This window comes from Lissotriton helveticus, chromosome 6 (assembly GCF_964261635.1).
Source record: "Lissotriton helveticus chromosome 6, aLisHel1.1, whole genome shotgun sequence".
NCBI classification, from domain to species: domain Eukaryota; kingdom Metazoa; phylum Chordata; class Amphibia; order Caudata; family Salamandridae; genus Lissotriton; species Lissotriton helveticus.
This window is the reverse complement of record NC_136067.1, coordinates 851,177,783-851,194,906: the sequence shown is the minus strand read 5'-3', so window position 1 is coordinate 851,194,906 and position 17,124 is coordinate 851,177,783. Positions and strand designations below refer to the sequence as shown.

The 17,124-nt window shown below is 45.3% G+C and overlaps 1 protein-coding gene across 2 annotated transcripts in view; it reads left to right on the top strand.

Annotated features, from left to right (window-relative positions):
- Positions 1 to 15,944, top strand: part of LOC144763143 (heat shock factor protein 2-like) — a 406,222-nt gene extending 390,278 nt beyond the window's left edge. For both annotated transcript variants that reach the window (XM_078648463.1, XM_078648462.1), the window contains exons 12-13: positions 6,366 to 6,450; positions 14,741 to 15,944. In XM_078648463.1, the coding sequence (XP_078504589.1) occupies positions 6,366 to 6,450; positions 14,741 to 14,964 (309 nt within the window). In that variant the 3' untranslated portion in view covers positions 14,965 to 15,944. The remainder of the gene's footprint in view (positions 1 to 6,365; positions 6,451 to 14,740) is intronic.
- Positions 15,945 to 17,124: the final 1,180 nt, after the last annotated feature.

Below are 17,124 nucleotides of genomic sequence, written 5' to 3'. Positions count from 1 at the left end.
AAAAATACCCCTTTACCCAAAAACTGAAAACTGACCCTGAACCCTAAAAATACCCCTTTACTCAAAAACTGAAAACTGACCCTGAACACTAAAAATACCCCTTTACCCAAAAACTGAAAACTGATCCTGAACCCTAAAAATACCCCTTTACCCAAAAACTGAAAACTGACCCTGAACCCTAAAAATACCCCTTTACCCAAAAACTGAAAACTGACCCTGAACCCTTAAAAATACCCCTTTAACCAAAAACTGAAAACTGACCCTGAACCCTAAAAATACCCCTTTACCCAAAAACCCAAAACTGTCCCTGAACCCTAAAAATACCCCTTTACCCAAAAACTGAAAACTGACCCTGAACCCTAAAAATACCCCTTTACCCAAAAACTGAAAACTGACCCTGAACCCTAAAAATACCCCTTTACCCAAAAACCCAAACATATAATATTTTAAAAATAATTATATACTTACCAATACTTACGTTGTAATGGTATGCGTTGTAAAGGTACTTGCGTTGTAAAATCCTGCGTTGTAATGGTATGCGTTGTAAAAGTTTTTGCGTTGTAAAAAATTCGTTGTAATGGTAGTGCGTTGTAAAAGTTGCGTTGTAAAGGTTGTTTCCCCTGTCTACATCAGGGCAATGCAGTAGGCAGACTCCATCATTGTGGCCACAGCAAGAAAGAGGGCAAATGCCCCAATATCCAATAAGAGGTCAGAGAGCTCCTGAAGCACGCCCCAGAACAGTGCCTAGAGAGGGAAGCCCCACTATTAAAGAAAGGCAAAGCAATAGCCAACACATGCTTGAAGTCAGCTTTATGCGCAGCTGACACAGACAGTAGACAAACTGATAACAGGATCATCTATGAGGTGACATGCCTGCTACGAGTGTCCAGACTTAGAAACGAGTTTCTGGCGAACATCCTTACTACACCTTTCTCTGGGGAGACCCTGTTTGGTCCCATTGTAAACAACACGTACAGCAGCTAAAAAAAGATAATGACACGCAAAAGCCATGGGGGCATTGCAGTTCTGTGGTCAACCAAAGAGGGTAACAAAATCGGTGAGAAGGCCCGCAGGCCGGGTAGGCTTCAAGGCAAAACACAACAGTCATCTTTTCAGCAGCCAGTTCCATACCAAGGAATGCAGCAACCGTGGCAGTTCTTGACGCAATAATGCCAGCCCTATCAGGCCGAGCCATAGGAAGGGGACAGCCTTCCAGAGGAGCCAGCTCCTCCAACAGGTGACTCCGCTTTCCAGCTGCTTAGCCACATAAGACCAGTGGGTGGCAGGATAAAGGCCTTCCTACAGGAGTGGGGGAGGGTCATGACAGACAAATTGATCCTCAATATCATCCAACATGGCTATTGCATAAAACTGGTCAAGATGCTTCCTGTGGTCAAACCAAAGCAAAGACTACATCGGGAGGAGGAAAGGCGCTGCCTGCACAACAAAGCGCAGAACTACTGCAAGAAAGGGCAATAGAGAAAGTGCCCAAAGCAGAAATCATTCAAAGAAACTAATCTGCATACTTCCTTTTCCTAAAACCGTGCAAGTTGCTAAGACCAATCCTGACCATCGCTTCCTAAACCAGTTGATAAAGATAAAAAAGTTTGGAATAACCATACAGCAAGAAGTCTTCCCGCAGCTGTGGGAAAAGGACTATATGGCAACCATAGACCTAAAAGATGCTTACCTACACATTCTCATTAACGCAAGCCGAAGAAATGTCTACGATTCATAGCTGACAAGACAAACTAACAATTCAGGGTGCTTCTGTTCTGGATCGAGTCAGCACCCAGGATATTAAGAAAATGCCTACCTGCAGTGGCGGCACACCTAAGACAGAAAATGATATACGTCTACCTGTACCCAGACAACTGGTTAATCAAAGCAAGCTTGGACACGCAATTCAAAGACGACACCAGGATAGTCATGGACACGCCCCATAGACTAGGTTTCAAAATCACCCTTCAGAAAACCTCCAAAAATCTGTAAAGAGAAAAGATTTTCCTGTGGAGCGAGAATTCACATGGTGGTGGCGAGAGCCTTCCCCACCCTTGAGAGGATTCAGGCTCTCAGATCTCAGGCTCGCCGCTACCACAAGGGTCAGTCTGTGCAAGGCTACACGAGACCACTGCAGGAGTGGATACAGAACCAATGGTCCCAGGTGACAGGAATTAGGAAGATCTAGCAGTTGTAACCCAGAGTACAGGAAGATATGACATGGTGTAATGTAGACAACATAACAGTGAGCAGACCTTTCACACAACCAACCCCAGTTGTGACCATCACCACAGACACATCCCACATGGGCTCGGGAGCGCACATAGGAGAATGAAGAGTCATAGGATTATAGACAGTGGAAGAAGTGATCCAGGATATCAGTCAGTGTCCTGTAACTAAAGACAGTCCTCCTGGCCCTAAAGGCTTTTCAGACACGGGTGAAGAGGAAGACAGTGGAAATTCAGAAGGATAACACAATATTCTATCTAAACAAGCGAGCAGGGACAAGATCACATGCGCTTTCAAAACTAGCACAAGAGATCTGGAGATGGTCCATCCAGAGAAGAATAGCCCTGATAACAATACACCTGCCTAGTGTAGAAAATAGAACAGCAGACAGACTAAGCAGGCAAGTATCCGTATCACACGAATGGCAACTAAATGACATAGTGCTCCAAGACGTGTTCCGGCAGTGAGGAACACCAAAGATCAACCTTTTCACAGCAAAATGCAGAGACTTCACGTCCAGCCACACAAACCGCCTCTCCCAGGGGAGTTTCCTGCCAATAGACTGGTCAGGAAAATTGGCTTACGCTTTTTCACCCATTCCCCTCATACCTTTAGTGATAAACAAGTGCAAAGCGTCTCAAATGACACAGATACTAATTGCCCTACATTGGTTAAGGCAAACATGATTCTCGGGCCTGGTGGAGATGGCACAGGGACATTTAAAAAGAATGCCAGGAAAGCATGACCACCTCTCCTTGCAGGGAGGCAATGCCCATCACCCGAAAGTAAACAGTATGAGTCTATCAGCCTAGCCCCTGAGGCCATAGATATTGAACACCTGAACCTTTCAAAGTGTTCAATAGAAATCCTAAAGGATGAAAGGAGGCTGAGCACAAGATAATGCTACATAGCAAAATGGTTCTGATGCAGAGATAAGGGACAGCTCCTCAGCTGAACAGAAGACACCACAGTGGTCAGGTACCTTACACATCTGCTAGACAGCAACATGACATACTCCTTATTAAAATTACATTAGCAGCAATAGTAACCTACAGATAAGACCACATAGGAAGGAGCTGCTCCACAACGTCCGTTATGAAACGGTTTGTGGAAGGTGCAAGAAAGAATTGCTCTACCAAGATTAGGCCGATGCTAATGGGAAACCTCAACCTGGTACTATCGCAGCTTGTGAAAGCACTATTTGAACTGCTGCATGAGGCCGAACTGCGGTTCCTGATCTTAAGGACCACCTTATCGCTATCACATCACTGCGCAGGGTGAGCGAGCTGCAGGCCCTAACCACCGAAGAACCTCGTAAATGCACACGGACCAACTAACGTTTTCTCCCAAAGACCATATCACAACTCTATGTGAACCAAGCTATCAAATTGCCGGGTTTCTTCCAACAATCAAACAAACTAGCCAAGGGGACCCTACATACACTAGACGTGCACAGAGATGTGATGTTCTACCTAGAAAGAACAAGTGAGGTCAGAAGGGGAAGCCAGGTCTTCATATCTTTTGCAAGTTCGTACGGGTGCTTACTAGTAACGAAAGGCACCATGGCAAGATGGATAGTAAAAGCAATCCAATTATGCTCCCAAAAGGCAGACATGCACCTGGAGGCAAGACTCAGAGCACACTCCACAGAGAATGGAGCCACTCTAGCCTTTTTGGCAAATGTGCCCTTAAACAGCATATGTATGGCAGCCACATGGTCATAAGTCCACCCCTTCACAAAACGCTATTGCGTGGATATTCAAATAAACAAGAAGACACAAGTGGGACAGTGTACTGAAGCATCTATTCACAAGCGCAACCTCATTTTAACACGACCTTCCAGGAGTGACCTGTGACATTGCTGCAAAATCACTGCACAGCATATTAATCCAGAAAATAAATCATGCTGCAAAATGAAATGGTTATGACAACGTAAAGAATGTTTTGTATTTACATATGATCCTCCACCTCCCCAGGAAATAAGGTGAGACAAAGCTAGAAAGAAACTGCAATACCCAAAACAAACAGAAAGCCTAACAGGACTGAACTGAAGGAATCATCAAAAGGAGAACAAAGAATCTGAAGACGGTGACCACTCGCAACAGCTTTAAGGGCACAGGTCCTACATCATTCAAGGAACAAAATGGCTACAGACACCCAGAGGTAAAAAAGAGGAAATAAAGACTAACAAGACACTAGATGGCAAAATAATGCACATCATGTAAATCCCGAAAATTCTTCAAGCTGCGAAACTACGCCTACTTTTAAGTAACCATTTTGTTATTGACTTGCTAATCATTGCCAAGAAGTAACTAAGCAAATGCAAACACCAGACTGGAATGCAAAGAAATTGATCAAGTTTGTCTGTGGTATGCTTTGTTGTGACTGGAAAGCAAAGAAATGATTCAAGTTTGTCTGGTGAATGCGACTGTGGTGCTGGATCGCAACCTCTACAGGGTGCTCAGGGATTTTAGAGCAGACACCGAAAGGTGGAAATCTCTGCCACTGACGTTGCTAGGTAGGGCAGCACTGTACCAAATGATAGTGCTCCCCAAGTTCCTCTATGTACTGCAAAACACGTACCAGCTTATACCGGTTGAGGTGTTTAACAAAATCGATGATTTACTACATACGTTTCTCTGGGGTGGGAGGCCACCGAGGATAGCACTGGCGACGTTACAACGTAATCAATACAATGGTGGTATCTCCCTGCCGAATCTTCGCGCATATTATTGTGCAGCCCACCTAATAGTGGTGAATGAATGGCAGCACATGGAGAGAGATCACCCCACATATGCACTTGAACACACACAGTTTACCAAGCGCCCACACATCCACTGCCTATATGGGGAAGAGGTGCTGCACAACTCCTGACAGCGACGCAGATTGTTGTAACAGCCTGGAAACAGGCTGAGCGACAAATGAAATGGGATGGCCGAGACACTAGGGAAACACCACTTTGGTGGGTAATCGGCTTCCGGAAATCAAAAATCTGCAAGGTTTCCGGCAATAGGACTTGCTAGGCATTTCGCAACTTAAGGACATATTATATCGTAAAGAGTTGGTTACTTTCTCACACTTACATGCTGAATATGACATGAACAAGACTCAGCATTACAAATACCTACAGCTATGGGCGAGCGCAACGCATAGATACCAATGACATTCCTGAGTATGCACCACTGGAGGGGCGACTCCTGATGGGGAGCTAGCGGTAATGGCTGTTTCATGGACATATAGGACATTAATTAACAATAAGACAGACACTTTGCGGAGGTTGCGGGTGAAATGGGAGTCAGAGTTGGGTGAACTGGATGACTTAGATTGGGAACTGGCGCTGAGGCACCCCCGAGAGGTCGCCATTAAGTCCAGACTTCAATTGATTCAATTCAAGTACCTGCATAGATCATATTATGATAGAGCATGACAACACCGCATAGGGAGGGCAGAAACACCTGATTGCTTGCGCTTTAGGATGTCGATGGGCACATTCTTTCATACAGTGTGGGACTGCCCTCAGATTCAACAGTATTTGGCCACCATAGTGGGAGAGCTGGGTAATGTTTGGGGAGAGAAGATTCTGCTCAGTCCACAGTTTGTTCTGCTGGGAATATCCACTGAGATTGATATCCCCAAACCAAAGCTAACCCTACTTCAATTGGGAGTTGTGGTGGCAAAACACGACCTGGCTAAGGCATGGGGCGCAGTGGCGAAACCGTCTCTAATCGAATGGGGTAAAGCATGTATATGTATATGTTGGGGGAAAAGACGACTTATAAAGCACAGGGTTGTCCCAAAAAGTTTTGGAGAATATGGAAACCATGGCTTACACATTATGGACTTTCGTTTTCTGATACATAATGATCTCCTGTGGGGGGGTGTACGGGTTGCGAAACAGGAAGGGGTCTAACATGATGTATATGTATAGGATGCAGCTCTTTGATTGTTCACCACTGTCGTTTATGTATGATGTTGATGTCACACTGAATATGCTACTACGCTTTGCTATTGAACACTATCTTTGTAATGTAAGTAAGAAAATGTTAATAAATATATTTATTTAAAAAAAAGTTTGTGGAATGCTTTGTTGCATCCTCACTAGCCTCTTACAATGTTCATTTATTTTTCCCTGTTAGACAGAAGGCAAGGGCATAGAATCCTCGAAAAGTAAAGATGGCCAGACTGCGGCCCAAAATACAGAGAACTCCCCCAAAAAGTCAGGTATGTATAGAGGAGCATTAGTAATTTTCTGTCTGTCTTTATTGTATTTATTTACATTTAAATGCTTGCACCTTTGCTGTTTTGTGAGACTGCATGTTTGCCATTCACGGGCATTTGCTGCAACAACTCCTACCTGCTGGTCAGGCGCTCGTGACTCCTGGGCTCCTAACGCTGTGGTCTCGCCGCGCCGCAAAGCTCCATCTCGCGGCCGGCGGCTGGAGACCACAGCTCCCAGGGAGCCTTGCGCCCACTTCCGCACACTTCCTGCTGCCTGACGCTGCGCGCCCGGAGGCGCTACAAAAACAGGACGCTCCCTCGGTGGAGTGGGGGACCATTACTGGCATTCACGGGCATTTGCTGCAACAACTCCTACCTGCTGGTCAGGCGCTCATGACTCCTGGGCTCCTAACGCTGTGGTCTCGCCGCGCCGCAAAGCTCCATCTCGCGGCCGGCGGCTGGAGACCACAGCTCCTAGGGAGCCTTGCGCCCACTTCCGCACACTTCCTGCTGCCTGACGCTGCGCGCCCGGAGGCGCTACAAAAACAGGACGCTCCCTCGGTGGAGCGGGGGACCATTACTGGCATTCACGGGCATTTGCTGCAACAACTCCTACCTGCTGGTCAGGCGCTCGTGACTCCTGGGCTCCTAACGCTGTGGTCTCGCCGCACCGCAAAGCTCCATCTCGCGGCCGGCGGCTGGAGACCACAGCTCCCAGGGAGCCTTGCGCCCACTTCCGCACACTTCCAGCTGCCTGACGCTGCGCGCCCGGAGGCGCTACAAAAACAGGACGCTCCCTCGGTGGAGCGGGGGACCATTACTGGCATTCACGGGCATTTGCTGCAACAACTCCTACCTGCTGGTCAGGCGCTCGTGACTCCTGGGCTCCTAACGCTGTGGTCTCGCCGCGCCGCAAAGCTCCATCTCGCGGCTGGAGACCACAGCTCCCAGGGAGCCTTGCGCCCACTTCCGCACACTTCCTGCTGCCTGACGCTGCGCGCCCGGAGGCGCTACAAAAACAGGACGCTCCCTCGGTGGAGCGGGGGACCATTACTGGCATTCACGGGCATTTGCTGCAACAACTCCTACCTGCTGGTCAGGCGCTCGTGACTCCTGGGCTCCTAACGCTGTGGTCTCGCCGCGCCGCAAAGCTCCATCTCGCGGCCGGCGGCTGGAGACCACAGCTCCCAGGGAGCCTTGCGCCCACTTCCGCACACTTCCTGCTGCCTGACGGTGCGCACCCGGAGGCGCTACAAAAACAGGACGCTCCCTCGGTGGAGCGGGGGACCATTACTGGCATTCACGGGCATTTGCTGCAACAACTCCTACCTGCTGGTCAGGCGCTCGTGACTCCTGGCCTCCTAACGCTGTGGTCTCGCCGCGCCGCAAAGCTCCATCTCGCAGCCGGCGGCTGGAGACCACAGCTCCCAGGGAGCCTTGCGCCCACTTCCGCACACTTCCTGCTGCCTGACGCTACTCGCCCGGAGGCGCTACAAAAACAGGACGCTCCTTCCGCGTCGCGGGACGCGCGCGGGCGACGCCGGGCTGAGCCCGGGCAGAGGGCGGGCCGTCTGTGGCCGTCCGGGGACGACCAGGGACGGGACGGGCAACAAATCTTGGCTGTATGATAAGGTACTATTACTCCGGCCTCTAATACATTGGGGCTAGCAATTAGTTGACGATACATAAGTGTACCTATTAAAAGCCCACAAGGGAGGTGATTAGTACTACACCAAAGTTGAGTAAGGCGTCTGGGTCCCAAGAGAAACGAATAGTATAAAACCATACAAACATCATGGCTACAAAACCTAAAACTCGTTCTACTAAGAGTAAACCAGACATACCACAGACAGCAAAAAAGCAAGGGACACTGAGTACTATCACGGCACCCCATAAAAACACCCCAACTGCTATAGATTTAATGCTGCAAAAGGTGGTGGGCGAGATAGAACGGACTGAAAGACGTATATCTATGACACTAACCACTGTGCCGCTCTCGCCCACGCTAACTGAGGATGTTAACGGTAGTTTGTTGTCTCTAAACGATACCCAGAATGATTCCACCAATGACGTCCCATGTGCCCAGATAGCGATAGAAGATGAACCCCTGAGGAAGGCAGTGGAAACTGTAAGAGCTAATAAAAGAAGCAGAAAAGGGGGGCGGAAAAACCCACCAAAACAAAACTGGAAGAAATCCACAAGGAGTGAAAAACCAGGAGATAGGGTGAGAAGATGTTTATACAACAGACACGAGAGGCCGTTGTATACCTCCGGGATGGGTGAATGAGATAATCTTAGATCTCCAAAAGCATTTAGAAACCTTTATCTTAAGCCAAATTAAACCACTGACCAGTAGACTGGATAAAATAGCGCATGAAATATTGAAGCAGGGTAAGATCAAGGAGGCACAAACTGTTAATCAACAAGGGAATGTTAACGCTGAAACCGCTCCTCCGCCCCAACTAACTCGCCAAACGAACAACAATTGTGTGAGTAATGAACAATGCAGCATCATTGAGGTGCATGCCGAGCCAACGCATACAGTTAATAGGGGGCAGGAAGGCAGTATGAAACACCAGGGAACTAGGGAAAACACTGGAGACTCTGGACACCCGAACAGAGGACTATCTGTTAGCTCCAAACAGTTTGACCCGCAATCGGGTATTGAGCAGTATGATAGACACCAAGCTCACTTGCCATATGTAAACCTACCACCAGAAGCTAGTCCTTTTGCAGTCATATTCACGGGGGTTCCTGAACTTAGAATAGGACAAAGAGAATCGCAGATGGAACTAAAAGGCAAGATTGTCAATTGGCTAAATATTCATAGACCATTGCAGGGGGGGGGGAAAGGGGGAAATTCTAAATGTAAGAAGGGTAAGCTGGGTAGGAAGGAGGAGAAAAGATAGAGAAGGCAATTGCATTATCGTAAACTTCAAAAACCCAAACTTAGTGCAATATATCCTAGACAATCAAAATAGAAACTCCACAAGTACAATTAGGACTATGCCTTTGGGCTACTTTTACCCTAGAACACTTGATACATACCCCCCAAACCCCAAACAGGGTACCAGAGGCAGAATAGTGGATGACCATTGGGTTAGGCACAATGATTTCACGACCCAGTACTACCCACATCAGCTACACCCTCAGTGGACCAATAGATTTAGCCCCTTACTGACCTTAGACAACAATGAATGACTAGCATTACTATCTAAAACTGAACTGGTTAAGAGGAGCAGGGCCCCGAATAAGGATCTGGCACCGAGTGAGCATAGCAATGGACAAGGAATGCTAGCTACAGAACCTTCCAAAGATAGGGCGAGAGATTGCACCCCAACCATTGAAGTAGATTGCTCCCTTTCTAGGGAGATACATTGTTCCCCACCTATGGATAGAGGAAAAAATGGGGAAAGGAACAGTCAAGTGATCAAGCGTAGGCCGCTGCCCCAGGTCCCCATTGAAGAAGAAGAGAAGAAGGGAAAGATAAACATTATATCCTGGAACGTAGCAGGGCTAGCCGCTAAGTGTGAAAATCCAGAATGGAGGAAGGAACTTGAAGGCTATCAGATACTTGCCTTTCAAGAGACATGGGCATTGAACCCGGCATTGCACCAGCTAGAGGGTTATAAGTGCTTTGCTGTTCCAGCACAGGAAAGCAGAGCAGGGAGAGCGAAAGGATGTTTATCTATCTATGTTCACTTAACCATAGTAGGGAAATGGGCAGAGCCCTTATGGGCGTCACACACCCTGCAGTTAGTAACACTCCAAAGTAGAGGACTGAAATTGGAACTCTTTAACATCTATAATCCAGGGTCCTCACAAGGGGAGAATGCTGCTATATCAGAGCTAAACAATAGACTAAGCGAAAAGGTTGACCAGAGAAAAGAGGGGGGGAGTCCAATAATACTTTTGTTGGGTGATTTTAACTCTCACCTCTGCCCAAACCTTCCCACTATACTACCAGACTGGGATGCTTGCCCATTACAAAAGGGGCCGCACTTTGAGCACAAGCCTATCTACAATAATAGAGACGCATGCATTAGTCCACACTATTGATATGACAGGACAGGAGAAGGGGGGTACGCTTGTTCCTACATTTAAGGGGAGAGGGTGTTCATCAATAATTGATTATATATTCATATCAGCTTTTGCGACACCCCGTATTATAAAGGTTATCACAAAGTGGAGCCCCTTTAGCGATCACAACCCACTAGTGTTAGAACTAAGGTATAAGGGTTGCAGGAGAAAGACTAAAAAAATGGAGGGTAGATTGCAGCCGGTAGACCAGGGGAGGCGCCTAAAATGGACAAAAATAAACCCTCAGGAATTTTACAAAGCCTTAGACCAAAAAGGGGAGAAATATTTAGATCAATGCCTGAACCCCCAAATAGAAGCCACAGAGGTAGTAGCAGCGTTTGAAGCCCTAACAAAATTAGCAGATAAACTACTGGAAGTGAAAGATTCTGCTAAGCCAAAAATGAACCACCCACGTTGGTTTGACACCACCTTTTCTAAGGCATTGAGGAATTTTTAAAAAGCCCTCAAATCTAAACCAAGGAACACGGCATTAGTAGCCAACTGTAGGCAAATTTATAAGTCTTGTGTTAGGGCAAGGAAAGCAGCACTGCAGGCACAAGTCTGGGCAGATTTAAGAGAGGCAGGCGAAAACAGGGATTATTCGGAATTCTGGAGAATTGTGAATAGACCTTGTTTCCACGACAATACAGCACCAGCCACCACGTCTACAATCCTCCCAGACGATTGGGTTACGCACTTTGAGGGCCTGTATAACAACACTAACATGGGTATGCAGGAGGGAGAATGGGAGGGAGGTAGGAGCGCAGAAGTAACCCTTACAGTGGAAGAGCTAAAAACGGCGATCCAAGGTCTTACCCCCAATAAAGCACCAGGACCCGATGGTACACCCCCAGACCTTTACAGAAGTAATATAGATCTTTGGGCACCAATTTTAACAATACCTTTCCCTATCTGGGCCTCTTGTTGGATGGCAATATGCATTTTAAACCCTTATTGGAGGAACATTGTTCTAAATTGGTGTCTTCAAATGGAGCCATCCTACGTTTTGCGCACAGACTGGGTCGGTGGTGCCCTGAACAAATAATGACCCTGTACAGATCAGTTACAATGCCAAAGGCACTATATGGTGCAGAGGTGTGGGGATTCAGAGATGCGAAAAAACTGCAAATCGAAGAAGATAAGTTTCTTCTGAGAATTCTTAAAGCCCCCCCCTCCACTGCCGCTGATATCGCCCATTCAGAACTGGGGATCCAATACATTTCGGATCAAGTGAACATTAAGCCAATCACGGCCTGGATCAGAATATGGACTAACCCAGAGGCTGAATTAACAAGGGAAATTGTCAAAGACTGTCTGCAAAGGGACAATGCGATGCAAATCCCCTGGCTAAAATACGTCAAAAATACTCTGATAGATATTGACCAGTCACACTTGTTTTATGACGTGTCGCAAATTACGATTAATTGTAAATTTACTATAAAGAATCTGCTTCTAGAAAAATCTGAAACATCTAGAGCTAATGCGGCAAAAGCCAAAACGACAGTAATGGCATATGATCTAGTAGCCAATGGGGTAGGCATGGAACCATATTTGTTCTTGATGCATAACCAACAAGCGAGATTTTTAATGTTTCGTTTTAGGCTCAATCTTTTATCTAACATTTTAGCCTATCCTTCTGGTTTTACCATAACGATTGAGCAGAAGGGTGCCTGCGGCTGCGACAATAGGTCTCCGCAGGACACCCTTCATTTTGTACTTTTATGTTCATTTTATCAATTGCCTAGGCGCCGATTTTTGGTCAATATCCTGAGAAAACAGAAAATACGTCACGCGAAAGCTGCCCTGCTATTCCTACAGAAAGCAAATGATATGTACACCTTGTGTGCCATCTCAAGTTTTTTAAAAGTAGCGGTTAGACTGAGAAACACAAGAAATTGATCTAACTGTGAATTTAAACTGTGGAGAAGTGTGGCTCACTGGTTAGAAGAGGCAGACCCTGAAGCAGAGGTCAGACCCGGGACCAGGGTTCAATTCCCGACGCGGCAGGGTCTTGAGCCCAAATATCCACGGACTCGATAATTCTCGTTTCGGTGCCTACTCGAATCACGGGTTCACACTCTGCAGCTCTGGGTATTAGCTGCTTAATCTCCACTACGGCCCCCCCCGCGGCGGGATGCCTGGCTTTCACCTTGGGGATGCCCAGTACGGGTATCTCACAGGGAAAAAGCCAGGACGGGTTCCCAAGGCAAGCGCCGAGATGCCTACGGGTAATCGAGCGCTATATAAGAACGCATAATAATAATAATAATAATAATAATAAACTAATGCTCACCTCTACTTCTGAGTTATATGTTCTGCTGCTGGGGGCTAATTTTATCTAATATCATCTAACTGTTCTTAAAAACATTATTGTAAATTTCAGAAATGTAGTTTAATGATGTTTTAGGCATATTGTTAAAATGTATTGATATTATGTATTTTTATGATGATTTTTAATTGTCGAAATAAAAACTAACTGAACTGAACTTGTATTTTATTAAACAGTTGATCACCACGCTGAGGAACAATTGCATTTATGGTGTTAATTCAATTAACATGAATGAATAATTACTGTAATTGCTTGCTATCTTGAGGGGAACATTTGAATATTTGTTTTAATAGTAGAAGCATTTCAGAAGAATCTTCTGAAAGGCTTTCGTAAACATTTGCTCCGTTAGATCTTAAACCGATGTTATCAAATGTACCTAACAGGACTAAATGTTGGCGGTGCGGTCTGATGGTTTGGATTTTAACTCACACTATCAAGCTCTATGTTTTTTGACAAGTTAATCATCAACCATACAGTTCAGCTGTGGTACACTGCAACTTATCTTTTCTAGGGCAAAACCTCTGATGGTGTACCCATTGCCCTGTTGCTGTGAAGTTACTGATACAGTGAGCAATGCTTGCAATATACTGATAATAAATATGTATGTATGTATTTATATGGTATTTCTAAAGCACAAACTTAGCCAAAAGGCCACAGAGCGCTGTAGAGGATCAGCGCGCTACCCACCCTAGAACCCTTTAAGATAAGCATAAAGTCAACAAGTAAGAGGAGAGCAAGCTGGCTTGTGGATGGTTAATCAATTGTGATGTAGTGCTCTTTAAAGAGGTGAGTCTTCAACTCTTTACTAAATTGGACAAGCTTTCAATCGGTCCCGATGGATACTGGTATGCTCCAGATCCTGCCTGCATAGATGGAAAAGGACTGATGTCTTGTTTTCCTTTGCACTTTGAGTCTGTAGTCTGATGGTGTCCTGTCTACTGGTGTGCCTAGAACCACCAGAAATTGTAAACTTGTCTGCAAGATAAGTGAAGGTGCTGTCTTGATGGCTTTGTAAATGATGCATCTGGTTTTGAGGATGGTGCAGCCTGGCAAGGGAGCCAATGAAGTTCCATCAGTACGAGGGTGATGTGATAATATTCATTTAGGCCCCGGATATAACGTGCTGTGGCATGTAGTATGTTATGAGGGACCGTTGTGGAGTCTGGGAGGTTCTAAACCAGTTACTAATTTCATTTCCGTGTTTAAACATTTGAGCACATCGATCAGTCTCCTTTGTAAAACATATCCCATCTCATTCCCACATATATTCTACATCATATATTTGGGTCACCAGCACCCTAATGCTTAATTTGTCACACGTCTCCTAACACTCTTTACCCTTTGATATTCATTTTTCTACTGCACCTTTTCAATATTTTATTATTGTGCAATTTTTCTTGGTATCCTTTACTGGCAAAATCACATTCCTTGCTCTATTATTGTTTACTTTATCTGTCACATTAAAGGGCGGTTTTGGAAATCCTCTTAGACCTGTCTAATAACTCATAGTGTGGGAGCCTTTATTACAGAGATGTCTCATTTGAGCTGTCATCATAAAATGTGTTGTGCCAGATCCCTGTTGATCACACCGATGCAATTTGTGACCTGGTCAGATCATTTAGGGCAGAGAAGAAAGACTAAATACAACAGAAGTGCCATGAGGGCAGTTTTAGGGATCTGATTGTATGATCTAGGTGGGAGAACCTTCTTTATGTGAACTAAAGCTTAGATAACCACAAATGGGGTCAGTGAATATTGCATTTATATCCACTTGCTATTAGAAGAGTGAGAAGACAGCTTGATAATGTAGCGTGATTGCTGTGATGAAGCTAGATAACACTACATCCATTGTCTAAAAGAATTGGTCAATTTTCTCTTTTGCAGAGAAACAGATTGTACAATACACCAAGCATCCTTTCCTCAGCGAGCTCTTGGAGCTTGGCACAGATGCCGTGCCGGAGCCCATCGCGGACACTCAACCAAAGCAGAGTAAACTTGTGCGTCTGGAGCCCCTGACGGAAGAGGAAGCCAGTGAGGCCACCTTGTTTTACCTATGCAAACTGGAGCACAGCCCCCTGGACAGTGATATGCCGCTTCTGGATGATTAAAAACATGGCAGGCACCCGTGGATGCTAATCAAAACGCTGAACTATTTATTTTGCTGTCCATTCTGTACTTTTACAATTTTTTTAATGGCAAATGGTTTTTTTTCGACGTACAGGTAGATTATTTAGACACTGAATCTCTTCTCCTTATGATCTCTGTGCTGCAGAAAGAGTGGTAGTGCTGAATATGTAAGTTGTGCGTAGAGTTTCTATTCCCCCATAAAGGAGTTTAGAGCGCTTTGCCACATCTTCCGTCCATTCATGACTTGCATCGTTGATAGCATCAGATTGCTGGAATCCATCAAAGCGTTTTTTGTGCAATGTTTTTTCTTCTCAGTGATGGCACCGCTAGCCTTTTTATTCTTTTTTTGCGCAATGATTGACTTTTCAGAGCACCTTACCTCTCGGATTGTACTTATTATTGAATTTGCTTTATTACTCTGACAATTATGGGCATAATCTGGATGTGACACATTGACTAAAACAATGGTGGCTGGATACCACAAACCCAGGTCCTGTTGTGTGTAAACATCTAACATTCCTGAGAGATTCTGGTTTCATTGTCATCTCTGCATTACCAAGGCAGCATCTCCATGGCAGTGCCACCTTGCTGTCAGAAAGATAAAGGCTCCCACCTGACCAGGTCAACAGATGACCGATGGCTGCTCAGTTGGACAATATAGTGCTGTACAGATCTTACTCAACAAGAGTTTCACAGTATTTCATCATCATGTTTAGCTTTGACTAATTGCAATCTGAAAGTGATAGACCGCCTAATCAGTTCGGGCGAATGCATCGCAACCATAGCAAAGTGGGTGGCTGTCCTTCTGCTCTGTCCATAAACCCACTTTTGGCCAGGTAGCAGACTGAGGCATTAGTATCACTTTTTTATGGGTTTTAATCTTGCCTTAATACACAGAACTTGTACCCTAATTTCTGCTTTGTCTCAGCAAGTTCATTAAATATTTATTTCCTGCATCTTACATTGAATTGTGATTTTTTTTTTCTGGGGTTGGGGGTCGGAGGGTGTGTTACTGTTTTTCGAAACCATGTTTTTTTTTTCTTTTATGCGCAGTTTCATAGGTAATGTACTAACATTTCGGCCAATGCAACGTTCACACAGCAAGACCCTGGTTATGGCCGACATGTAAAAGGCTTGGAAACCGAGTGTTTGCTTTTCAACTTCTCACTCAGAAGTGGCGTAATTTATCCTTTGGGTAGTTCTGTGTTAACACCAAGTTGGAAGCCTGGCATCTACCAAAAAAGTGTTTTAAAAAAATATTATAACGAGGTAAGACAAACAGGCCGTCTGTGCGATTTACTGTAGGCTACTTACTAATGGCTTGGCACATGAATGCTGAATGTCTGGCGGCATGGCACTATTTGCGGACTTGGCAGCTTAAGGGCATTTCTGCATAATATAGAGAAGTAAATGTACATTCATGTCGATGTTGTGATGAGCTCTTTCTTCCACTATCCAGTTCAATGTGTGGGGCGTCAGTCGCAAGTGAGAGGAGTATCACACGGATTCCATGTGCACAGAAAATGGTGTGAAAAAACTGTGCCTTGCCCATTTTGGCAAAGTACAGCCCTGCTAATGGCGTACTTTTGAATGGTGTCGAAGACACAACTTTTGTTTTGTTATAAATATTTTTTATTGAAAGTTTCCCTTTATCACATCACATATTAGGTGATACAGTTAACATATACATGCCCGTAGAGTAGTGGGCCGTTTTACAGCACATAGGGTTCCATATATCAAAATAAAGCGGTCATTTAATCTTCTGGTTACAGTTGGGGATTTCTCAACGTACTATATGTACACTCATACTCTAAGGACCTTATATCGTTTAAGGTGGATGTTAATCTGGCTGGAATTGTAATGTTTTAGTTAGAACCTGCCACAATACCAAATCTTCCTCCATTTTCTCGTCTCCGCTTGTCATTTTCATTCTGTTCTCCTCTGCCACACATCATTCTCCAATGTCTTTTCTCCAGCTAGAGATCTTGGGGTCTTAAGGGCTCAGTCATTTCTTTCTTATTTTGAGCAGAGATTTCTGAACGTCTGCCCACAAGGCAGACCATATACCCTTCTTATAATACCATTGTCTCAGTCCATCTGGAGTAACCATGGGGTTTCAGTTACTGCTCCCCACACCTTCA